Source organism: Recurvomyces mirabilis, assembly GCF_035927965.1.
Source record: "Recurvomyces mirabilis strain CCFEE 5264 chromosome Unknown scaffold_6, whole genome shotgun sequence".
NCBI lineage: Eukaryota > Fungi > Ascomycota > Dothideomycetes > Mycosphaerellales > Teratosphaeriaceae > Recurvomyces > Recurvomyces mirabilis.
The window spans coordinates 341,601-364,668 of record NW_027041940.1 but is presented as its reverse complement, the minus strand read 5'-3'; the positions used below and the strand labels follow the sequence as shown (position 1 = coordinate 364,668).

The 23,068-nt window shown below is 52.9% G+C and overlaps 11 protein-coding genes across 11 annotated transcripts; 7 read left to right on the top strand and 4 right to left on the bottom strand.

Annotated features, from left to right (window-relative positions):
* Positions 1–503: 503 nt before the first annotated feature.
* Positions 504–1,396, top strand: LTS14_002923 (uncharacterized protein; the record flags this gene model as incomplete). The annotated part of the gene is made up of 2 exons (XM_064835628.1): positions 504–751; positions 805–1,396. The coding sequence occupies 2 exons, from the start codon at positions 504–506 to the stop codon at positions 1,394–1,396; spliced, it is 840 nt and encodes a 279-aa protein (XP_064696678.1).
* Positions 1,397–3,216: 1,820 nt separating this feature from the next.
* LTS14_002922 (uncharacterized protein) lies at positions 3,217–4,605 on the top strand (the record flags this gene model as incomplete). The annotated part of the gene is made up of 2 exons (XM_064835627.1): positions 3,217–4,216; positions 4,289–4,605. 2 exons carry the CDS (start codon positions 3,217–3,219, stop codon positions 4,603–4,605), a joined length of 1,317 nt encoding a protein of 438 aa, XP_064696677.1.
* Positions 4,606–8,186: 3,581 nt separating this feature from the next.
* On the bottom strand, positions 8,187–9,317 carry HOM6 (Homoserine dehydrogenase; the record flags this gene model as incomplete). The annotated part of the gene is made up of 1 exon (XM_064835626.1): positions 8,187–9,317. The coding sequence occupies one exon, from the start codon at positions 9,315–9,317 to the stop codon at positions 8,187–8,189; it is 1,131 nt and encodes a 376-aa protein (XP_064696676.1).
* A 198-nt stretch (positions 9,318–9,515) lies between these two features.
* Positions 9,516–10,643, top strand: LTS14_002920 (uncharacterized protein; the record flags this gene model as incomplete). Its single annotated transcript, XM_064835625.1, has 2 exons — positions 9,516–9,561; positions 9,655–10,643. 2 exons carry the CDS (start codon positions 9,516–9,518, stop codon positions 10,641–10,643), a joined length of 1,035 nt encoding a protein of 344 aa, XP_064696675.1.
* A 1,442-nt stretch (positions 10,644–12,085) lies between these two features.
* Positions 12,086–13,530, bottom strand: LTS14_002919 (uncharacterized protein; the record flags this gene model as incomplete). The annotated part of the gene is made up of 2 exons (XM_064835624.1): positions 12,086–12,686; positions 12,746–13,530. The coding sequence occupies 2 exons, from the start codon at positions 13,528–13,530 to the stop codon at positions 12,086–12,088; spliced, it is 1,386 nt and encodes a 461-aa protein (XP_064696674.1).
* Positions 13,531–14,065: 535 nt separating this feature from the next.
* Positions 14,066–14,794, top strand: LTS14_002918 (uncharacterized protein; the record flags this gene model as incomplete). Its single annotated transcript, XM_064835623.1, has 1 exon — positions 14,066–14,794. One exon carries the CDS (start codon positions 14,066–14,068, stop codon positions 14,792–14,794), a length of 729 nt encoding a protein of 242 aa, XP_064696673.1.
* Positions 14,795–15,278: 484 nt separating this feature from the next.
* On the bottom strand, positions 15,279–15,497 carry LTS14_002917 (uncharacterized protein; the record flags this gene model as incomplete). The annotated part of the gene is made up of 1 exon (XM_064835622.1): positions 15,279–15,497. The coding sequence occupies one exon, from the start codon at positions 15,495–15,497 to the stop codon at positions 15,279–15,281; it is 219 nt and encodes a 72-aa protein (XP_064696672.1).
* A 1,431-nt stretch (positions 15,498–16,928) lies between these two features.
* On the top strand, positions 16,929–17,481 carry LTS14_002916 (uncharacterized protein; the record flags this gene model as incomplete). Its single annotated transcript, XM_064835621.1, has 2 exons — positions 16,929–17,316; positions 17,366–17,481. The coding sequence occupies 2 exons, from the start codon at positions 16,929–16,931 to the stop codon at positions 17,479–17,481; spliced, it is 504 nt and encodes a 167-aa protein (XP_064696671.1).
* A 732-nt stretch (positions 17,482–18,213) lies between these two features.
* LTS14_002915 (uncharacterized protein) lies at positions 18,214–20,067 on the top strand (the record flags this gene model as incomplete). The annotated part of the gene is made up of 2 exons (XM_064835620.1): positions 18,214–19,626; positions 19,678–20,067. The coding sequence occupies 2 exons, from the start codon at positions 18,214–18,216 to the stop codon at positions 20,065–20,067; spliced, it is 1,803 nt and encodes a 600-aa protein (XP_064696670.1).
* A 785-nt stretch (positions 20,068–20,852) lies between these two features.
* Positions 20,853–21,376, top strand: LTS14_002914 (uncharacterized protein; the record flags this gene model as incomplete). The annotated part of the gene is made up of 2 exons (XM_064835619.1): positions 20,853–20,946; positions 21,012–21,376. 2 exons carry the CDS (start codon positions 20,853–20,855, stop codon positions 21,374–21,376), a joined length of 459 nt encoding a protein of 152 aa, XP_064696669.1.
* Positions 21,377–21,461: 85 nt separating this feature from the next.
* Positions 21,462–22,831, bottom strand: LTS14_002913 (uncharacterized protein; the record flags this gene model as incomplete). Its single annotated transcript, XM_064835618.1, has 2 exons — positions 21,462–22,764; positions 22,818–22,831. The coding sequence occupies 2 exons, from the start codon at positions 22,829–22,831 to the stop codon at positions 21,462–21,464; spliced, it is 1,317 nt and encodes a 438-aa protein (XP_064696668.1).
* Positions 22,832–23,068: the final 237 nt, after the last annotated feature.

The following is a 23,068-nucleotide window of genomic DNA, read 5'->3' as shown; positions in this document are numbered from 1 at the left end:
TCGGCTGTTATACGGCAAACTCGATGGTACAACCGCCTAAGTTTGGACTTCTGCTGGGCTTCTCACGGCAGCTGTAGTCACAATGGATGAATCGTTTCCGACCCACAGATCGCAAGTTTGGTGCATTTTGATTTCCACGAGCCAAGACCCTGTTGTGCTCAGGCGCACAATCTCCCAGTCGCGCGAAGGAGCGAAACCAGCTTGGCGTTCGTATACTGTGCCTCCAAAATGCAACATCGAAGGATCCGGCTCCGCGCTGCGCCTTCTTGTACTCGCGGATTTGTGCACTCATGCAAAAGTCAAGTTGACGACGGATAAATTATGCTATGGTAGCATCCAGGTAACCACTTTCTCAAACATGTGCAGGTGCAACCCTCGCCCTCTTTCTTTCACGTTCACATGTCAATCAATGGCAACATCGCTGCACTTGCCTTTCATGATGAACGATATGTTCAATGCTAGGAAGTCAATATCGGTTACGTGATAGCTGATTCCCCGACCCCATGTACTTCTTCTTGCGCCGCTTTTGGGCATCGACGGGACTACTTGCTGCTGGCTTTGTCACTGCGACATTACTGCTGATATGGAGGTGGCCACCTGCTCTCAGTGCTGTAAGAAGCTCGAACACGCCTTCAGGACAACCTGAGCTTCGAATACCCGGTGATACCAAGAATATCGAGAAAGCTTTGGTGATTCCGAAAACCAGGCACGACGATGTGCGGTGGATTGACGGTCTCCACGACGGCGCTGAGTGAGTGCGGCTTGAATGCTCGTAAGTATGATTGATGCTAACGGTCACCATAGCGCCTTCACCGCATTCGTCTATTCCACAGATGTCTGGTCCGAACCACAGTACCTCGCCCCAAGAACCCTAGCCGGACGAGAAGCCAGCGCATACCTTTCCTACATCCTCGATTACTACGATGCGCTGCCGAAATACTCCATCTTCATCCACGCCGCCGAAGACCAATGGCACAATGATGTATACGCGAAAGCAACGAACCAGCCAGACACGCTACGTAGTCTGCGAACTGCAGCGATCGATGCGCATGGTTATGTGAATCTGCGGTGCAAGCTGCATCCGGGATGTCCGCCAGATATTGCGCCTAACACAGCTGAGGGTGTAGAGATGCCGAAGAGTAATCCACGAGCCGACTTTGCCGGGATATTCATGGAGGTGATGGGCGTCAATAGAAGCCAGGTGCCGGACCATATTGGCAATGTGTGCTGTGCGCAGTTTGGTGTGAGCAGGGAGAGCATACTGCAGAGGCCGAAGGTGGACTATGAGCGGATGCTCAAGTGGGCGCAGGGTCAGAAAGACTTTGACGGGTTCGGAGTCGGATTCGTGTTCGAGAAACTGTGGCATATCATCTTCGGCATGGATGCCTTGCAGTGAGTAGCGAGATGGTATGTCATGAGCGAGAGGTTTCATGCTGATCAGTCCCAGCTGTCCACGCTTCGAGCAATGTCGATGTGACGCCTTTGGCTGGTGTGGACCACTGGTGTCTGGAGAGGTGCTTACACCAGCTGTGCCAAAGTGAAATTAGAGGTGACCTGCGTAAAAGCAGCCACCAGGTATACGCCCAGCCTGAAAGGAGAAAAGGGTTCCGATCCATCCAATCGAGCATTCAACGTCGTCCACGATGCATAGAGACCGCTTGTTCGACGGAGCGGATGGCATGACTCGGTGCTGTGAATGAAGTAGGGCAAGAGTGGTTGTGCCCCGTACGAAGTCGAGTTCGACCGTACCTTTGCGCTCCAAATAGCGACACGAGAATAAGAATGTTATGACCTGCACATGAATTGCTTCGAGATTTGCAGTGATGTAGCGCAGTGATGTAGCACAACATATGCCAAGAGCGTGGCGCGGAGGGTGGCGTCGTCGTCAGCATTAGTCAAAAAGTGAATGAGCGCTGATGCTTGAACGCTTTCCGTAGGTCGATATGATCGTTATCTAGCAAACGGGAGGTCAGCAATTTTTTTTCCCGCCTGAGTATAGCACTCACTGGTGGCCGTCGAGTGGTGGGGTGAGCGTAGCGTACTCGATCTCGACAGCCTATTGTGTTGCGAAGATTGCGGTCGTCGTGACCGTCGTCGAGCCTCGAGTACACCTACCAAGATCGTGACGAGTGCAAGTAATAGTCCAACAGAGCCAACAATCATGCTGTGGTTGTCTGACATGGCATCGTGATTGCTGTCTTGGTTCGTGGTAGAAGTGAGCACAGGCGTGGCCGCGGTGAGGTTACTTTGTGGAATTACTGCCATTGTCTCGTTGAAGCTATTCTGCTATAGCTTTGAGCTGAGCTGGTTTGGTGATAGTCAGGAAGTGTGCTGTGGCAATAGGCAGGAGACAAGCTGGGTGATTTACCAGTAAGCGGTTGAGATGCGCTGCTTCATGATGTAAAGAAATACGGAATCAGAACGAGAGCACTATCGACCCGGGTGCTTGGTGACGTTCTGGAGCAGGAATGGGTTCAGCATGTCACACGATGCATGGTCGACAGAACGAGCGTAAGTGCACACTTTACTGCGCCAGGTAGAGGAGACCAACATGAGACATAGCAATCTTGGCTGCGCATGCCAGGATATGGTACTTACTTTCAACAGAAGAACCAGTGAGGGAGATATGACCGGTCCAGCATGTGGCTCACTCCTCTTCTCGGCATGCCGGTAGCAGAAGAGCTGGAGTAGACCGGTTGTACAGACCTGCGATACGTCTTGCCTGGAGGATAGCCGGGATGAGACATCATCAGGAGCCATAGATATGCCACACCTTGGTCGCACGACTACGTTGTAGTGCACATAGCCAGGGATGACGACCCATGGTGCTACTGGGTATCTCGCAACATGTAGACAGCCGCTGGCGTGGTCATCGATGGCGTCGGTCGAATCTCAAGAGTAGCACGAGTCGACGAAGCTGTGTGGATGATGCAACACTGTGCATGCGCAAGTAGCACAAAAAAGAAGGCGATGACGGACGAACGTGTCTGATGGCATGTTTGCTGGTCAGCTCGCGCCAAGCTCTTGACACTTTCGCCTGCGCCGCAACTCCACCTCCGCTTCGACATGAACATTCTTCAGAGGTTATGGCATAGCATACGCTGAGCACACTTTTCATTCCATGACGCCGTGTAATACAGGTCTTCCACCTTAATACACACCATCCTCAGGCAAGCACAGCCACTCATGCACTAATGGGCCTTCTCCCAGCAGGCTATGGAAGATGGACCACCCACGCCTGGCAGCGGCGACCGCCGTGATGCAACCAGCCGTCGCAAGACCTTCTCTGGAGCATTGCGACATGCCGGGAATACTACGGACACGACTTCACCAGCTGGAGACATGAGACTGCCTTGGAGCTCACCTTCTGCGCCATCTTCTCCCTCGAATGGCGATGACACGAGCAGTCCTTCTCCAGCCACGTCGCAGCGGACGCATCGCCGAACAATATCTGGCAGTCTATTCCAGCGCTTCAACTTCTTGCGACCGTCAAGTGACAACCTGCGACCTCCATCACGTGAGAAGGATGTCGCACCGCCAAAGAGCCCGAAAAGCTTCAAGAGCCGGAAGAGCATTGACGATGAGTCGCCGATCGTCTCGCCCACCTCGCCCACAAAGGAGAGTGCTATGGCGTTCGCTTTGCGACCGGTCAAGACACGAAAGCGTAAGAGTTCCTTGCGAAAGACGGCACTGCTAGGCACGAAGCGCATACTGTCTGAGGGTCGGGAACGGAAGAACAGCTTGTCGGCTAAGAGCCCGCTGGGTCAGTCGCCGTACCAACCTCAGGTGGTGCAGAATCAGGAGCCACATCGAATAGCCAACGGTCCAGACGATACTGAGAGCACGGGTCCAATTGCGCCAACCTCAGACCACGCCAAATCTGCAACTCCAAGCTTACGAAGACAATTCAGCTATGAGTCCGACAACACGCCAAGTAGTAGCGATGGAAGTATCATGGAGCTGTCAGCTGCGACCGCTGCTCGGTTGACACTTCTCACCGAGCATACTGCTGTACCGGTCAAGCGAGAAGTCTCCGCAGCATCATCCAGCAATGATCTACTAAGCCCGCTGGACCTCAAATCGCCCACAAGCCAAGCTAGCTATGCTTCCACCACAGACGACGACGACGTCCTCACCTTCGACCGGCCGGTGAACCACCAGACCCATCTCAGCCTACCCAAACCACTATCGTCAGCCGCAACAAGCTACTTCCCAAGTCCGTCTGAGACTTCTTTGGCAAATCCCTCAAAATCGAAATCCAAAACCCGCTCCCCTCTCTCCCGCACAGTCTCAACCGGCTCCCTCTACCCTGCCTCGCCTCCGCCACACGACTACACCGAGACCGAATACTGGGGCTGGATTATCCTGTTCGTGACCTGGTTGACTTTCACCGTAGGAATGGGTTCTTGTCTTGAGATCTGGAGCTGGGCTTGGGATGTTGGCGAGACTCCTTATGCGCCGCCGGAACTGGAGGACGATCCTACGTTGCCGATTGTGGGGTATTATCCGGCGTTAATTGTGCTCACGGGTGTGGTTGCTTGGGTGTGGATTACGGTGGCTTGGGTGGGGATGAAGTATTTCCGGCATGCTAAGATTGAGGTGTAGGTACTTGAAGACTGGAGACACTTGGATAGAAGAAACTTGGAATTGGATCACGCAAATCTGACTTGGCCTATTTGTTGGCTGGGCCCTGCAGGTGATTCGTTGCTCAAGCGTTTCCTATGCGATCCGGGCTCATTCCATGGCGATGGGCAATGACCAAAGTTGAGATGTGGTAGGAAACGGCTTACAAAGTTAGCGGCTGGTTGCTCTACCTCTTGCTAACATCAAAGAATCTTGACGGCCTCGACCACAGGCAGATGAAAGAGCTCTGGAAAGCCAGGTATAGCACGAGTCGCAAAATTAGAGGCACCCAGACCATGATCCGCAGAACTGCCACTTCCCAATACATCGAGAGTCGGGCTGAGACAGTCCTGTCATACTGGATGTAGCCTCCCATTCCCGCTCGGACATACGCCGCCACAAAACATCAATCTCTCGGAAACGTCGGTCGAGTCAGATTCGACAGCCACTGCATCTGGCTGGACTTCGTTCAAATGCGTCACTACAGCTCAGGAACACGCAGGCGAATGACGTCTGGGCCGGCACCGTTCATCTTAAGCATCGCTACCCAATCTGAATTAGCGATCGACCCTGTAACATAAACTTGTAGTTTCAGTACATGCTCACAAACTCGCTTCGAGCTCGCAATTCCTTGTGCTATGCTAAGCAAGACACTCTGGCAGAACACAATCGATTACTAATGGCCTTAGCGTCCGTCATTATAGCATAGATAGTGCAGAATATTAGGGAAGTGCATGTTGTGCTTGACTCAGGCCGGCCGCGCAGCGCAAGCGTAAGTGTGTAAGGTCAGAGAGCTTCGTGTGCTTGGAAGATCGCATGTTCGGCCACTACAAAGGAGCTTCCCCGGGGTGGTGTGACGGCGAGCGCACGTAGTAATCCGGATGCGTTTGCGAATCCGCTGTCCTCTAATTCGGCGGGAGAGAAACTTGCCGACAGAGCTCTGCCCACAAGCGGTCAGTCTTCAGCTTACGAATACTAGCATGCTTCGGGACAGTGCCTGACTGAGCCACTGTGTGAAGATGCGAAGGTCGTGCGAACACAGCACAAGTGGCCCCCGGTCACCAACGATCCCGTGCTGACCTATGTCTCGGAGCACTACGACGCTTCTCGACGATGCCACACGATTCGATGTAAGCGGATCTAAAGCTTCCGGGTCCGCACCAGCCGCAGCCTCGCGATCTCTCCTGACGGCGATTGGCCACCTAGTGAGAAACGACGTATGGAGATTGCGGAGTACTGATCCGCGTCAGTACATTACCATCACCTGTCACCCAACACTCGCACTTTTGCGAACTTGACCGCTATCCACAGTTGGCCGATGCGGCGCACTGGAATCCAGAAACAGAGAATTACATATTGCTTATGATTACTGATGCCGGTCCACGTCGTGTCAGGCAAGATGGCCTGCGATAAAGACAACATCATATAACCCAGGCTGGCTGGCACTTGCTTAGATTAATTCTGTCCGACCACGCACTTTTGCTACGAAAGTCCCACAAGTTGGCCTACGAATACCTCCAATTATGCCCTCGATGCTATGTCTCTTCCAACGAGCACTACTCAGGGCGTGGCCACAACCTTGATCACTCTACGACTCTCTCGCACATCGGCATCGACACCGACATCGACATGTACTGATTGGACAACCATTGGCACCGGACAAAACGGCTCCAGCAATTATGATGCGACCTCGGATCTGCACAGCGTTCTGATCGGTTCGCTATCCTTGCTTTTAGCTGTCGTCAGCATTCTCGTCACTCTCATCATAGCACGACATGCTGTCAAGCAAAAATGCTGTCGAGGCCATCAACATGACGTTGAAGCTCAGGAGCTGCAAATACTTGAACCTGATGGGCCAGCCCTGGCCACATCGCCACCCATCATCTGTACAGCAAGCGGCATCGAATGTGTTGATTATGACGACAACAACGAGGACCATGACCATGGCGAATGCGACGTGAACGATGACTTTCACGATCGAAAGACAACAACCTAAGCCTCCCTACTACAAGACGCCAATACGACCATGGCAGGCAGCCAATCGAAGCAACGCCTGATCTATGCTCTGAACGATCAACGTAAGCATGTCGGGCGCGTCTGTACAACTTCCAAGAGCGTGCAAATTAGGTGGCGATGTCGAGTTGATTCCATTCTATCACCTTGCACCGGGACGAATTATACATCCGATGGTCGCGGCCATGTGATCGAACTTTGTTGATTTCTCGCACGCTCCGATCAATAGCATATCTTGTCAACCATGTCGCCAATGGTTAGCAACGAGTCCATCTGCACCTCGGTGGTCAACATTACTGGTTGACAGCTGTACACGCAGCCGTTTATCCATCGAGCTTTCCCGTCCATATGGGCATATCGACCTCCAGATACGTAACAAAGGCAGTCTGGATCAGTGTACAGCCCGGCATGTCATAGCATTCCAATGGAAGACAAGCCATCCGCAAAGCATGAGATCGGCCATAGTTGGAAGAGAGAGAAGGGCTACCAAAAAAGTTCTCCCAGTTCAAGCATGAGGACTGACCCGAGCCTTGTGAGCGTGGTGCGACATTCGCGCATCTCTTACAGTGTGCAGACAGCGATTAGGAATTACCCAGTCTTCAGGTTCCCAGTTGGGGATGCGGGCAGTAGCGAGGTATTTGGCTGACATACAAAGCGGTGTGTGCGTTGCTTCGGGACGAATCAGCACGCGAGGTCTGCGCCACTGGCTTGAATGAACCTCATGCTCCGGCCTCAAGACTGCATGTGCCTGGACGCTCGCGAAGATTGCGCCTAGTGGAGCTATCTTGGCTGCCCATGGTATAGCTTGCCGCGCTGAGTGGCATATATACGCAATGACTGTCCTTCGCCAGTGCGATGGAATGTTGTCATTCTTACCATTCTATCCATTCATTCTACCATACTTAATGCGATTTATCACGGAAATTGCTGAGCGTAGAATATGACCACCGCCACAGAGAGTCTGAGCACTGTTTCGATATCAATGAAACATGCATCCACTCCAACAGCAACTTCGACGACGAGCCCGAGTAATTACGACACAACATCAGACCTCCACTCCGTTCTGATCGGCTCGTTATCGCTAGTATTAGCACTGACAAGCATCATTGTCGCAATCATTCTGTCGAGACAACCGGGACGACAGCAAAATCGGCAAAGATCGGGAGACGACATTGAGGCAGTTGAAATGCAAACCGTCGACTCTCAAGAACCGTCGATCGATGACGCATCTGTTGACGCATCTAATTCTATCATCATCAATCGGCACGAACCAGATGATGCTTCGCGACCCTGACCGGTTGAACCACAGTGTACATGCAACGCCGGCTTCGACATTGATGCCTCGTATGTTTTGGACCTTGATCGAGTCTGTAAGAAAGTTTGTCACGGTCTCGAGTGTCCAGGATAGCGACCTTGCAATGCCCGGACGACGGCTGGTCGTATGCGAATTTGTGAGGCGAATGGTCGAATGTGACGATGGTTGAACGATACCTATGTGCCAGGATATGATTGTACGATATTCTAGACTTCCAGCACTTGGTAGTGTCCAATCAATTCTGCCTCAACAACGCAGCAACCTTCAACAAATCCCCTGTGACACCCATAGCCGTAACATCCGCTCCAGCGCCCGCCCCCTGTATGATCAACGGATTCGACCCATACCTCTTTGTATAAAAGTTGATGATATTGTCGCTGCCCTTCAGCGCAGCAATAGGATGACTAGCGTCGAATTTCTCAAGCCCAACCTTCACAGCTTTAGACGGCACATCAATACTCCCCACGAACCTCACCACTTTCCCTTCTTTCGCAGCGGAACTCTTCAGCTCATCCATCTGCCCATCAAAACCAGGTAACTTATCCAGAAACTCGTCGCCAGAAGAACAAGACTCCAGCTCTTTAGGTATCAGACTCTCCACAAGGAATGCCGTCGGACTCTGCACCTCCAACCCCGCCAATCGTGCCAAGATCGTAAGTTTCCTCGCCACGTCAAGACCATTTAGATCATCCCGGGGATCCGGCTCCGTATACCCCAACTCCTTCGCCTTCTTGACCTCTGCACTGAACTTCCCTCCTCCGCCTCCGACGGGCATGAAGGAGTTGAAGAGGAAGGACATTGTTCCTGAGAAGACGCCCTCGATCTTCATCACCTCGTCTCCCGTCTCGACGAGTTCTTTCAGTGTACTCAGAACGGGTAGACCAGCTCCTACGGTGGATTCATGGAAGACATATCCAGACTTTGGTGAGCCAGTGCCATTGGCTGCTGAGGAGAAGATCTTCTGCCAAAGGGAGAGGTCATCTGAGAAGGCTTTCTTGTTGGGAGTCACTATCGAGATGCCCTTTGCAAGCATGTCTGGGTATGTGGAGGCGAGTTCAGGGTCGGATGTATTGTCTACCAGGACTGCTCGACCGGGTGCTTTTGTCAGGTACTCGAGACTTTCCTTGAGTGGTGGTAAAGAGTCTTTCGAGCTTGATAGCTCGTCAAGGACTTTTGATAGGTCAAGATTGTCATATTTAGGGCTTGAGATCTGCTGTTTGCTTCTTCGGACGAGGATGAGTCGGAGGTCGAGTGGTGGGTTGGCTTTGCGGAGGCGGGGTTGCAGGTGTTGGACTTGGGTGACGAAGGCTTTCCCTACGCCTCCGACTCCGATGACGGCTATGAAGATTGATTGAGGCTGTGCCATGATTGCTAGAGTTGTTTGTGAATTGAGAGGAGGATTGAGATTAGGACAAAATCATAAATTGAAGGAACGTCAGGTGGGGGCGGGGTTATCCCAAGTTAAGGTTTAATCAATTTAGCGGCCGCTGCAGGGTCAATTTGATTCAAGTTAGGGCTACCACCTCACACAAGGACGTCCACCACTTTGCAGCACCTCATCATCATGTCAGGCAGCAAAGATCCTAGCCTGTATGGCATGTCAAAGTCGCGTAAGTTAGCAGGCGGAAAGGAGATCTCCTCCTCCACCACCCTCTCCTTCACCTCACAACTCAGCTCGCTTATAAACTCATCTTCGACCAAAGCGGCAGGCACGACCACAAAATCTGGACCACGATCACGTGCAAAGAAAGAGGACATCTTCAGCACACACAACCGCAATACGGCCAAGCGAGCTAAATGTGATCTCGATCCGGATGCGGGAGGAGCTTTCGAGCAGAAACACACCACCAATGGAGAAGTGTTGGAGAGTGGAGTATGGCAGCGCAGCAAGCGGAAGATGGAGGAGAAAGCGATGCTGTATGCTGCTATGAAGAGAGGTGATGTCGAGGATGCGGATGAGAGGTATGCTGTAGATTTTGATAGGAAGTGGGCCGAGAACAGAGATGGAGATGAAGAAATTGAGGAAGACGACGACGACGATGATGATGGAGATGGAGAGATGGTAGAATATGTCGACGAACTTGGTAGGAACAGGACAGGCACAGCAGCCGAAGCAGCGTTGGCCGAACGTATGAAGCGAGCGGAGGCCCTTGGGAAGGAAGCAGATGATCATTCCACAGCCCGCCCATCTGCACCATCAAACATCATCTACGGCGACACCATCCAGCATCAAGCCTTCGATCCCGATGAGCCCATCGCAGCAAAAATGGAAGCTCTCGCTCGAAAAAGAGATACGAGTCTCACGCCGCCACCTGAAACGCACTTTGATGCTAATTGGGAGATCAGAACGAAAGGCACGGGGTTTTTTCAGTTTAGTGATGATGCTGGGGAGAGGAAACGGCAGATGGAGAATCTGGAAAGGGAGAGGGCGGAGACGGAGAGGAGGAGAGAGGAGAGGACGAAGAAGGTTCATGAGAGGAAGAAGGTTCTGGAGGCGAGGAGGTTGGAGATTCAGAAGCAGAGGGGGAAGAGGAAGGCGGAGGAGTTTCTGGAGGAACTGGGTGTTGAGTTGGGTGGGCGTGGGATGGAACAGGAGGATGAGGTTAGAGATGAATTCGTGGAGGATGAGGGTAGTGAGGAAATGATGCGGAGAATTGACAAAGCCGTGGAAGATGAGCGTGAGGATGGCTGAGCATCATGTACTCACGACGTCTACAAGTAATGGTGTGCCTGATCAAGTCGACGCCCCCCTCACATGCCACTGCTCCAATCAACACCATACCAACGAAAGCTGTACCACGATCATACCCCTCAGGCCGCAATGGATAGGTCAAGCGAACCGACGTCACTTCACACCGTCTCTGCCCACGAAGCCAGGCTACCAAATGCACAGCCACCGGCGCGACCCCGGAAATCCATACCAAAGCAATATATTACATTATCGATGCTCAAGCTATCACGTCGAGGACAGAAAGTCTAAGAAACGAGTATGAAGGCGCACCAAGGCGAAAAGCTCATGAATAGCTTCCTCATGCTCGAAAGGGCCTCTGGTGGTCGAGCGTCGATTTTCCTGACCTGCTGACGGTATACTGGGTATACTGTAAGCGGGGTTCCATTTTGCTGTTGTGATGAAGAAATGGTGGTTTGGCTGATGGGGAAAGGGGGTGGGTTCGAGCTCAGATTCAAGTTTGCGACAGGAGGGTCTATTCGTTTTGCTCAACACTGGCGCTACCGAGGTTCAGTTCGGGAAAGGCGTTTGAGGTGACAGAACGGTTTGCACGATGCGTGCTGATATCATCGTTCAGCTTACACATCGAGACCAGCGCGTTCTCGTGAGCTGTCGTCAGGGATGTAAAGCCAGTCTGTGTCGGCAACATAGGCAGGACAGAAGCAATGGGCTTTCCGAATGTTCCAGAGCACTGCTTCCGAGAGCCATATGCCTCACCACGTCGGTCGTAACATTATGGCCGAAGCCTCAAACATTCTAGGGTCTCTTACTCTTCTTGGTAGGACATCCCATTTCACATGCTACCGATCGAACGTCTTGGCCGTGACGATAGGACGATAATATTATCGCCCCAAGTGAGATCTCACTGCTGCGGAGCGCCTCAACGGACACGGCTTTCACGCGCGAGTAGCGCGCGAAATGCAACGGATGTTACGAAGACCTAGATCTGAGACTGTGAACGCGGTGATATGATCATCATGAAATTGCACGCACTGCTTCGCGCATACCCAGAATACGATCGAATCATGATACTACTGCTACAAGAACCGGGTATCTCTGCTTCATTGTCCTCGCTTGTCCATGCGCACCCAAGCCCCTTTCGCAATGCTAGAAGCCTCGAATCCCAACCAACATTATATAAATGTGATGCAAGCGCTCTGTTTAGTATCCTGACCATCAGCCGCAAATCCAAATTGGAATCGACAGAGGTAATGCTACTCGTGTGCAGCCATGTTTTGATCTGCATACCTAGCAGTAGCAACGGTGAGGATGTTCACCCACCTTCGAATCCAGACCGCAAGGTGCTGTCCGCACTCGTCAAAAAGTCTCTGACGAAGCACGCCTGAGCTCACTCCTAGACCCATACATACCGTTCGACTCCTGCATGCCAGCCTTCTCCTGATTCCTCAAGCTGGGCTCCCAATAGCCGCACTCCTCGTCCTCTTCCCAATGACCGCCTCCTCACTGGGCTCACCAGCCCGTTTCCGCCCACCCGCCTTCGTCCTCTGCCAAGAATCAAAGGGACTCTTCCTACCCTTTCTCGGCCCAGCACTACCACCAAAAGAATCATCCGTGCCCACAGACATCGGCTCGGGCTCGTCTTCCTCCAGAATCGGGGTCGGAATGGTAGGTGAACCCTTCATATTCGATAAACGGGTCGCACGTCCAGTAGTCGGTGGCGTAGCGGGTTTGCCACCGAAGCGGCCTCGCGTCGGGGTCTGCCCCACAGGTCTGTTTTGTACATGGTCGTGTGAGTCGCTCATTTCGATATCGGTCATTGCTTCCTCGTCGACTTCATCAGCGGATTGCTCGCGCGCACGAATCTCATCTTCGTTCGGAAAGAGCAGACGCGGCTTGATCGAGCTCCGGGTCAATGGTCTCTGGGCGGCAGCGCCAGCCTGACGTCGAAGAGTGCGCTGCTCAGATGCTTCACCCAGATCGGTTGCAGGTGAAGATGAGCGGTCGGTCTCGGGGTCTGAGAAGCGTCGGAACATCTTCTTGCCACGGCTAAGGTCACATCCGTTAGCGTATCTCAGGGGTACGACCTCTCACATGGTGGCACTTACAAGACATAGATCACACCCTCATCATTACGCGCTGCCTCCTCCATTGCGTCGACTTCTGCGGTTCTGGCTCTTCTGCTGCTGCGTTGGGGTCGAGTGGTGATTGATTTGGGTCCAACAAAAGGATTATCTTCAGTCTCGTCCAGCTCCGGCACACGTGCATTTGTGTCTGTGAAGATTGCAATCGCGGAACTGCGCTGCGGACGATCCTCGTCGAACAAATCAAACGCGTTCATTGAGTTGAAGCGACCGTGCTTCTTGATTTTGCGCGAAGCAGGCATGACATCGTTCGGATCTTGTGGTTCAAAGTTGAGTATGCGTGCCGACGAGTTCATGGCGGTGATGTTGCGCTTGCGAGGCGTTCTTGATGGTGTGGGAAGCATTGTCACGGGGTCGAGAGTGTGAGGTGCAAGTGAGGAAGAAGGTCCGGCGTGGTCAGAGTCGGAGTTATTCGCTCCGTGTGAGGCTCTGCCAGACAATAGCTTCTTAGGGGTCTTGTGATTGTTGTGCCCCGCTAGCCGTGTTTGGGCAGGTGAAGCGGACGATGAAGGTGGTGAAGAGAGTTGGGTGTTGTGTCGCGCGAATCTCGTTTTCTTCACGGTTGGTGGTGGGGTGGTATGCCGGAGTCCGTTTGTTCGTGGAGAGCGATCGGTGTTGAAGGAGCTGTATGGATTGCTTTGCGCAGTGCGTCGTGTGGAACGGCGTGGTGAATATGGCTCATAATTGTCGCCATGTAATGGTGCAGGCGGAGTTCTAATGCGCGTTGGCGGAGGGGGAGTGGAAGGCATCGTGGGCTGACTGGCGTGTAGTGACGTTGGGCGAGCGTCTCGTGATCTTCCCAGTCAAGCTACACTCGCTACCCAAACAATATGTTCTCCTGCAATCTGCCCCGTTATTATATCGCAAATCCTGTCCTGCTGCCTCTCGAAAGAGGTGTCGTCCGAGATGGCACACCGAGGCCTGCCGTCTGATAACTACGCACTGTAGGCTATTGTCGCGTGTCCAGAGTATTATGTTCGTGGTCGATTTTATGCAGCTCTATTATGCAGTATCAAATGCAATTTGTATGGTCGATGATGTAGGTAAAGTTGTAGCAAGGGAGAGATGCTGAGGGACGGAGATGTGGCTGGGCGCAATGTGGGGAGGCGTGAGCTTTACTATAGTTTAGACACTCCAGCGCCCAAAACATGGCGTTTCCACACGCGCCCTGAGAAGACAAGAAGTAAACAAGAACGGCCTCCATGTCGCGGCCAGCAGCAGATCAGACCAATTGACACGTCATACACGCTATTAAACCCGTCTCAAACGGCATACGCGACCACTATGTCACGATCCAAGCCGACAGATACTCGCGACCTGGGACAACTATCTCTGGACGACCATGTCGACGAAGACGTATTTGCGAGTCCAGAGAGCGGTGCGACAACGCAGAAACACACACCGTCATCCAACAACCCTTCTGCACAGAAACAAGGGCACAACAAAAACGATACGGACTCGTCTCGCGAAGCACGATTACAATCTGAACTAGGCCGCTTGCAAGAGATAAATAGCATCATAACCTCCGTCACAAGCTCTCTGGAGAAGTCGCGGCAGAACATGGGTACCGTTCAACAGACGGTCGAGAACGCCAGTACGCTTCTGGGAACGTGGACGAGGATCTTGAGCCAGACAGAGTATAATCAACGATTGATCCTGAACCCGAACTGGCAAGGTGCGAGCAGAGATCTAGAAGAGATGGAAGGTGAGGAAGTTCGAAGGCGGGAGGAGACCGAGAGAAGAGGCATCGAGGAGCAGAGACGGCGAGAAGAAGGTTTGAGGAGGGCGGAGGAGGACGAGGCGAGGAGAGCTGCTGCGCCTGCTGTTTCGGCTGGTACGAGGGGTGGGAGAAGTAGGGGGACGAGAGGGGCGAGTACGAGTGCGAGAGGATATGTCGGTGTTGGTGGACAGACTGGGCGAGGTAGAGGTACGACTGGGCCGAGTTCGAGAGGTAGCGGGATCGGGAGAGGTGCTGCGAGTAGTACGAGAGGGAGAGGGAGAGGTCTGGGTTGAGAGAAGAGAAAGACAGAAATATCAGCGTTCGAACTATGGATTGATCATACCACATTCTAGATCACGCACGCCAGACCACTGCCTGAGCTCGATCCGGTCTCCGTCGAGGGAAAAGGCAGGACTACCAGCTCTTGGAGGCAATGGTAGACACGAGAAGCCGCCTCGCACATCACTTGTGTCCGAGTGTGGCACGCGACCGGCACTACGATCTCGACTCACCTAGACGCCGCGCCGGTAAGAATGTATACAAGGACCCGCGTTCGTGACGATGCTCTGCTACACATGTGCCGTGCTCAGCGTTCATTTCGTCTTCATGTATATACCCACTGAACCGACCTATATATACCCATCCATCCACTCGAGTGTATCATCAACAAGCCTCTCACATCATCACCACCTCTCGGCCCGATTCCTCCCAAATTGTAGGAGGTCTCATCGTAGCCCATCCTCACGCCTCGCGTCATTTCCCACACAGTGCACACATCTACTGCACAGTCTTAGACGTCTTCTCCTCCGCAGCCTTATCCATGGGTCCCTTGGGGTTGGACTCCAAGTTGCTCAAAGTGTTCTTGCTCTCCTCGGCCGGAGCGGTCTCGCTCTTGGCTTGGCCTTGGTTGTTGACATTGGTCGCTGTGGCGCCCGCCTGGGCTCCGCTCTGGCGCTCTGGGTCGGGTGACTGGCGACCTTGGTTGGGTGCGGACATGATTGCGGTGGGTGGTTTGGTTGAGGGGGGTGGGTGTGATGGGCTGGGTTGCTGAGAGATTGTTAGTGGTGGTGGATGGTTTGAGAATTATGGGAGTACAGGGCGTACATTTTGTTGAGTTGGAGGATATGTCTTGTGAGTTGGGTGAGGCTCAAATGATATGCTTTTGTAGCTGGTGGTAGTCTATCGAAAGAATAATGGCTCTGCTTTGGAGGGGCAATAATAGTGGGTAGGTTGACGTCAGGTGCACAGGCCGGTCCGTCTTCGTCACTGCTGACTTAGCTTCACCTCACTCCATGCCTCTATCTACTGCCTTTGAGTGCATATTTTACGTACCAGTCTGGGCTTGTAGAGATATCTCCGCCCTTCCACGAAATGTACGTGGCCGCTGCATCGTCAAGGTCACCAGCATCAGGGTGTAGACTGAGTCCGGAATGCAACTGCATCTGGAAGAAGAATTTCAACCACAGGAGACTACTTTGCAATTAGCCTGAGTTCATGAATGATGCCAAGAAGAAACGATCTCCTGGTTATGACACCGGCTCAGTCCCTACGATTATAACACCTGCATCGGCTGCCAATAGCCATGAGGACATGCACAATGTTAGTAGGTCGAGTTCGGTCTCACTAAGAAGAATTTACCAGTGCCTTTGAGTCGATCTTGACCGAGCATACGTGGACAACAAGTGTTCCAGCTACCAAGACGACCAATGGCATCAAGATCAGTCGTACGGTCTGGCCTCGTATGTGTTTCCAGGGACTAGCCTCGACGTCGCTGCACATGTTCCAAATCAGCACATTCATCTCCACCAAGCTTGCTACCAAAACACCGATGGGCAACCCCCATCAACACCTTTATCTCATGAGACATAACGATACGACACCGCTATTGAGCTCCCCGTAGATTCCTTCGCTTCCTGGTTGAAACTATTTGTCCGGCAAACTGGGTCCTGGCCAACATGAATGAGACATTCTTTCTGCCGATTATTGTGCCTGCTGCATCCGGACAGCACCTATGGACCGGTAGGCTCATGGAATCCATCTTTATAGCCGCATTCATGAGAATCCGATCATTCGCGTTATTCTAGTGAGTGAGCGTAGGTGGATGGAGTCTGTTTCGCCAAGATCAACACCCTCTTCCTCCATTCATTGTTTTCTGCGCTAGCCTGGCGCTATGCATGTCTTGCTCCAGTACTTATATGTCACAGCTTCGCAAGAACCAACAGCTTGATACAGCAGCCCTCACAACAGGATACATCTCAAGGACCAGTCAGCTTCTACACATATCAAGCATCTAGAGACAGTGCCTTGATACCCACAGTACAAATTCGTAAGCATACCCTCTACGAACAGGAGGCGCTGATCATCTACTGATAGTCCGCATCTCAGCATGTATACAACAGACCTTAAGCTTACGAAGGATATTCCAACATGCCAGGCGGCGAGGACCCGAGTCGACAGGTCGACTATACCCAGATCCGTCTTCGAGTCCGCATTCCGCGATACGACAACAACCTTCACCATCGACGCGAAGCCGCTCGCTTCATCGAGCTGGGCTACCGCGTGACATACGACTACGGTCGTGACGTTCATATTGCCACTCATACTGATGGTACTCGTCGTCTCGAGAGTGGCTCAGATCTACTCGCGGACTACAACGAGCGTCTTCACCAGGCTGCCGAAGCAGGCGCGCGGGCAAACATACAGGCTCGCCGGCCGGAGCGTGAGCTCAGTGATTACGAGGCGGTGCGCAAGCATCCCAAAGATTGCGGGCTCCTGAATTGCGATCATCCGGTCCACTCCGGCGGTGACGAGTATGGTGAGTTCGTTGCTGATAGACAAGCTGTTTCATGGCTAACGAGACACAGGTCGCCTCGTATTCGAGAAGGTGCAGGCCGACCCCAAGTCGACCAAAGACGACTTGAAACGCAAGAAGAGGGACGGCAAGGACGGTGAGGGAGGTGCTGGCGGGCAAGCGGTCTAGATCGGGCATGTTGCTTTACTGATGATATGCGCTTGCTGGCTGCGCGACGCAGACTCCATGGCATGGCGACAGCGTTCTGGGTTTGTCATATTCGAGATACCCCTTGCACTAGAGTGATGAGTTATGCATAAACATGAGCAATCCAGGAACAACTCAGGCCTTGACAAGCAGCCTACTTCTGAGGTAGTTCATCTCACTCGCTGTATTTCTGTGATACGGAGGCCGGCGTGCTTACAGCAGTAAGTAATTCATATAATGACGAGCTTTATGCCTGCAATAGACATATACTCGTTGAGTCACCAAAAATAACGGCAAGAGACCAGGAGGGAAGAAGAAGTCGAAGAGAGTACGCAGTCGAATGTATGGACCCTGACTCGTGAAGCGGCACGCACGTGATGGGTCGAGTTCCAGATTCCAAGCTGAAGCGCGTGCGAGGTTGGATCGCCAGGCCATACACGAGTGACGTCGAAATATTGTTGCGCGTACTCATAACATAACATAATATAACACCAGATTGACACACGCTGCACACACTGCCGACTTCAGTCTGTTGTACTATCACTTCGCATCAACCAGCATTACTAGACGCCCTGCCCGTGCTGCTGAAGCTGTCACTACCGATCTTGACCTTCCACCGCCTTGAGTCTCGGCAGCTGGCATTCCACCTTTTATCAAAACCTCAAGCTTGAAGGCCCACCCCTTGACAACGACACACTCGCTTGAGACCGCAAGATGCCTTGCTTCAAAGGCCTTGCGGTCAGCATCCACACGCCGGACGGTCCACTGGCAGAACACTCCATCCAAAAGCAGTCACGAGCGTCACGAATCTCCTCCTACATCCCCGTCCCGCCCGCCAAGGTCCCCACCGACTCTCTGACCGGCAAACCAGAACAGTCCACCTTCGCCATCTCCATCACTCTTCTCACACCAGGTCTGAATGTCCCGTACAGCACACCCAAGCCCACCGAGCAGGACCCATACCCACAACCCCGCACGGTCGCTAGCCTGCCAGGCACGAGTCAAGAACGAGGTGCTTACATCGGCTCAGTGCCGCCATACATCTCACGCACATCGAACCCCAACGAGACAATAGCTGCGTACATCTACTTCGACGGGCGTATCAAGGAAGAGGTTGCGACGCTGCTACGGCGCGGTGAAGAGACTTGGGTCAATTCGAGATGGGTCAGTGTCCCAGACTCGGAAGGCGGCGGTCTGGCAGAGCGAGAGTTCATCTTCCGGGAGGTGGGGCTCGAGCGGTGGCTGAATGGTCTCGATCTGGAGGGCTCGAAGGACAGGGCTGAGAGGGTTGAGCGGAGGCAGAGGCGGCTGGAGAAGAAGCAGAAGAAGAAGAAGAGGGAGCAGGCGATGGACTCTAGTGACGAGGAGGAAGAGAAGAGCAAAGTCAAGCGTCTGGACAGGAATGGTGTGCTGCGTTATGGAGGCGAGCCCACCTCTCCCGTCGAGGATATGCAAGACGAGAGCGGCCTCTTCTCGTCAGATTCAGACTCAGACGACGAGCCGCCGCAAGCCGAAGCCGCGGGCCAGATCAAGGTGGCATTATTCAGAGTGCTCGCCAGTGGAGAGATCAAGCGTGGCGAGTACTCCCCGCAGTTCGATGTGCACGAGGATGAAGATGGCGCCGACCAGAATGGTAACAACGAGACTGGTGACGGCGATATCGATCATACTACGAGTTTCGCCAAGCCAAAGACTCTGGATCCGAAGTCGATCAGTACGCAAACTGTGACAGGACTAGACCCACCGGAGGCCCCGTATGCTGTCTTTACATTCTTTTACCGTGGTGAGAAGCAGCTTCAGAAGATGAACATCTTACACAGCGACGATGCGCAGAAGGCTCCACATAGCGTAGCCAAGCGCAAAGTCTCCGGACCAGACTTCTCCAGCCTGGGACCACTCAAGTCGAAGGGAACCGTGGGATTTTCTGGCTACCGTGATGGTAACGCCAAGCGGAAAGGCAAGGACAAGGATGCTGATGCCATGGACAGTGACCAGGAGGATGATGATGCGGAACATCTGCGGGATGGCGACAACGACACTGACATTAAGGATGAAAATGGGAAATTGCTGTCACCCGAGGATGCGAGGCGGCAGGACGAGGTGGCAGAGGGTGTGCAGAAGATTAAGGTATGTCTAGACACCGAATGGGCGAGAAACGCTCATACTGACCGTGAGCAGCTGAAACGCCAGCACTCAGCAGAGCCACTCGGCGAATCTGCAGCTACCCGCAAGTCACCGCATATCAAGGCCGAGGACTCTCCAGGAGGCACACCTCAATCAGCGAACTCGACCTCAGCGAATGCGGGTACACCACCACCTGAGGGGATGTCGTCAAAAGTCACGAATGGTACAGCAGATGCCATTGCCAGTCCGTTCAAGAGACATAGAGCGTCTATGCCGGGTCTAGACAATGCGATGTTTGGCCAGCTGGATGCGAAGCTGAATGGTCAAGTGCTCACGTACGAGTCCAACGATGCGGCGAGGAAGCAGGAGGACCAGCATGGAGCATTGTCTACGCCTGGTGTAAAGGTCGAAGCCGCCATGGATTCGGACGATGGTGAGCTCTGAAGTGGTAAAACACCTGTCTCTCGGACACCGACTACATGAACACGATGATGTTCACGATTTTCAGCTACACCATGAAGCTGAATCGTCTAAGCAACTGTTCCTCACGCAGGTAGTTCCATACGCCGTCGTTTCTGGAGTTACGCTCGCGCAGTATGACTGCTCCATCTCATCTGCAACGGAGCTTCTGCCTGGAGCATACGGGACGACTAGTCCGTGAAAGGACATGCTCACACTGACTTGAGCGACGGAAGAGCGAAGTCGCAGTCGACATACTGTCACTGGCGACATGCAATGAGGTTGTACGCGCTTTTCATATGTCAACGAATACCAGCGAGTGAACTCTGCAAGCGCAACACAAGCGCTCCCCCTCCAGGATGAGGCAGGATTGGAAATGTCACATAGAGGACGAAGGCGCTATCTGTTCATGCCAGGAAGAGCGTACGGGCAAATGAATGCGAATTTTGTACAGTACAGGCACGTTGCATGGTCTGTATAGTAGTTGTTGTGCTCATCGAGGCAAAAGGGGTAGAGAAAGGCAGGCAGGCAGGCACGCTCACATAGCATAACTACTTTATGCATGGGCTTCTTTTATGCATTCACTTTCTCCGCCATTTCCGCTCCTGCCGACCAAGGTCGATCGTGCAGCTTTGAGTGTGAGGTCACTGTTTTGAGCTTCGAGTACAGTAAGACGCCGCATCTGCGGTATGTAGATTGTTGAAGGTCTAGTTCTTACAATCCGTTCTCATCCATTCGCACCTTCTGCATTGGTCACTGGTCTCGCAAATATGGCAGGCACGCGACAATTACCATGCCTCTCGCTCGAAGCCGCGAAAGTCGCGGCAGCAGCAGCGGAGGAGAAGGCAAGGCAGATGGGCATTGGTATGTCCTGAAAAGGAGAACGACTACCTGACAGGAGGGTCGTCGTACTGATGAGATGTATGCAGACTTCAACATAGCCCTAGTAGACAGCACCCTTCAACTCCTCCACTTCACACGCATGCCCAACGCTAAACTCACCTCCGTCCCAATCTCCATCGATAAAGCCTTTACGGCTGCTGGCCATCGCGCACCGACATCGAATTACTCGAATAAGAATTTCTTGCCTGGTGGGCCGGCGTACGGGATTCATAATTCTAATGGAGGGAGGTTCATGTTGATTGGGGGTGGGATCCCGATTATGGTTGATGGGGTGGTGGTGGGGGCTATTGGGGTCAGTACCGGGACGCCGGCGCAGGATGCGGAGGTTGCGCAGGCGGGTGTTGATGCTGTGGAGAAGTTGGTTAAGAGGAAGACGGGGGCTAAGTTATGATATCGGAATATTCCTACGCTATACCATGCTATGCTGTACTATGCTGTTTCACAAAGGTCCAAGCAGGCCATTATGGAAGAATTACTTATTCCTTCTTTCTTTGCCGCATTTTGCTCCGTGTCGACGCTGTAGGTGCGGCTTCGGTGGCAACCTCGACCTCGTCCTCGTCATCCGCGACTTCATCCACATGCTCAAACTCAGCACTTTCATCATCAGCCTCGATAGCCTGCGGTATGGCTTCTTCGCCACTACTGGTAGGCCTCTGTGGTGCAGTGCCAGAGATTTGACTCAAGATCTGCTTATGCTCGCTTTCCGTGCCGTTCCAAGACTGACAACTGCTACATCTCCATCTTCCCACATCCTCCGGCGTCCTCGCCCCAGGTGGCGCTTGCCCATTCACAAGTCTGCAGTTTTGACATATCAATGCCATACGGTTCTTGGCTTGTGTTTCGTCTTCGCCTAGCACCACGTCCAATATGCGATCATACCACTTCGATCCTTCCGAGTACTGAGCGGAAGCTTGTCGTAGCATCGGTGCAGGTGGATGTGTTGGTGAAGGGGCAGAGAACGCATTCGGTGCAAACTCCTCGTTGGGCTCCGGTGGTGAGATGGCCAATTTGGGTCCAGTCACAGAACGTTGGGGCTGACTTGCCGGACCTGATAGCTGAGGTCCTCCACTTGTAGAGGGTCGCTGTATGTTCGCTGTAGGTGGAGGAGCAAAGCCAGTCCGCTGCACCGGCGCCATGTTCTGCTTTGCTTGGGGACCATCTGACTGCCGCTTCTTCTGCGGCTGTGGTGATGGTGCTCGCTTCTTTGGTGTGCCTCCATATTTGTCAAGCAATTGCTGCGTACTATCATACTTTGTGGCAGCCTTCAGCTTCTGAATCGCCTGTTCCCTCTGCTTATACAGCTCATTCAGGTGATTTTGCGAGTTGCTGAGCCGATAGTTGTAGTATGCATCCAAAGCGGTTCGAATGGCAAAGATCAGTACTGGGCTGCCGACTATGGCTGTGTACTCTACTGCTCCCCATCTCTGATAGCCAGTGACCAGTGTAAGGATTGCCGCGACCAGGATATAGGCAAAGGTGGTGTACAGTGTCCACAGGACCTTATACCGTCGCTGCTTCTGCCTGAAGCTATCGTTTTGTGTGCTAACACGGTTTATCTTACTCGATAACTGGCTCAATACCTTCTCGAACGACGCCGCCGAACTGTCGTCGGCCTTAAACGGCCAGAAGGACACCATCGTGTCTAGGTAGCTATGAGCATAGTGGTCGAGATCATCAGAAACTGATAATTCAGAAGTGACGCAGTTACTGAACATGTGAGAGACGATCTTCTCTCGATTAGTCAGCTCACCACCGATGGCCGAATGAGGCTTCGAGAGCCTGTGCTGCGAAGAATAGTCTTCTCCCGGCTTTACGTCCACGTAAGAACATACAGTCTGCGGTCCATATCCCACGGAGCAGTTGTCTTACGTTCCGAGAGACTAGTCTACAACTCTCCTTCGCCCTCAATTGACCAGTGGATTGGCGGGCTTCATGACGGAGAGTCGTGTGTTGATTCCAAGGCCATGCACGCGCCGGATGAATCGACAATATAGATACCGACGAGCATCACGCTTCTGGCTCGCTCAAATGATTGCGTGGCGTTCTGCATCGACGGAACAAGGAGTATTCGCTGGAGCGGAGC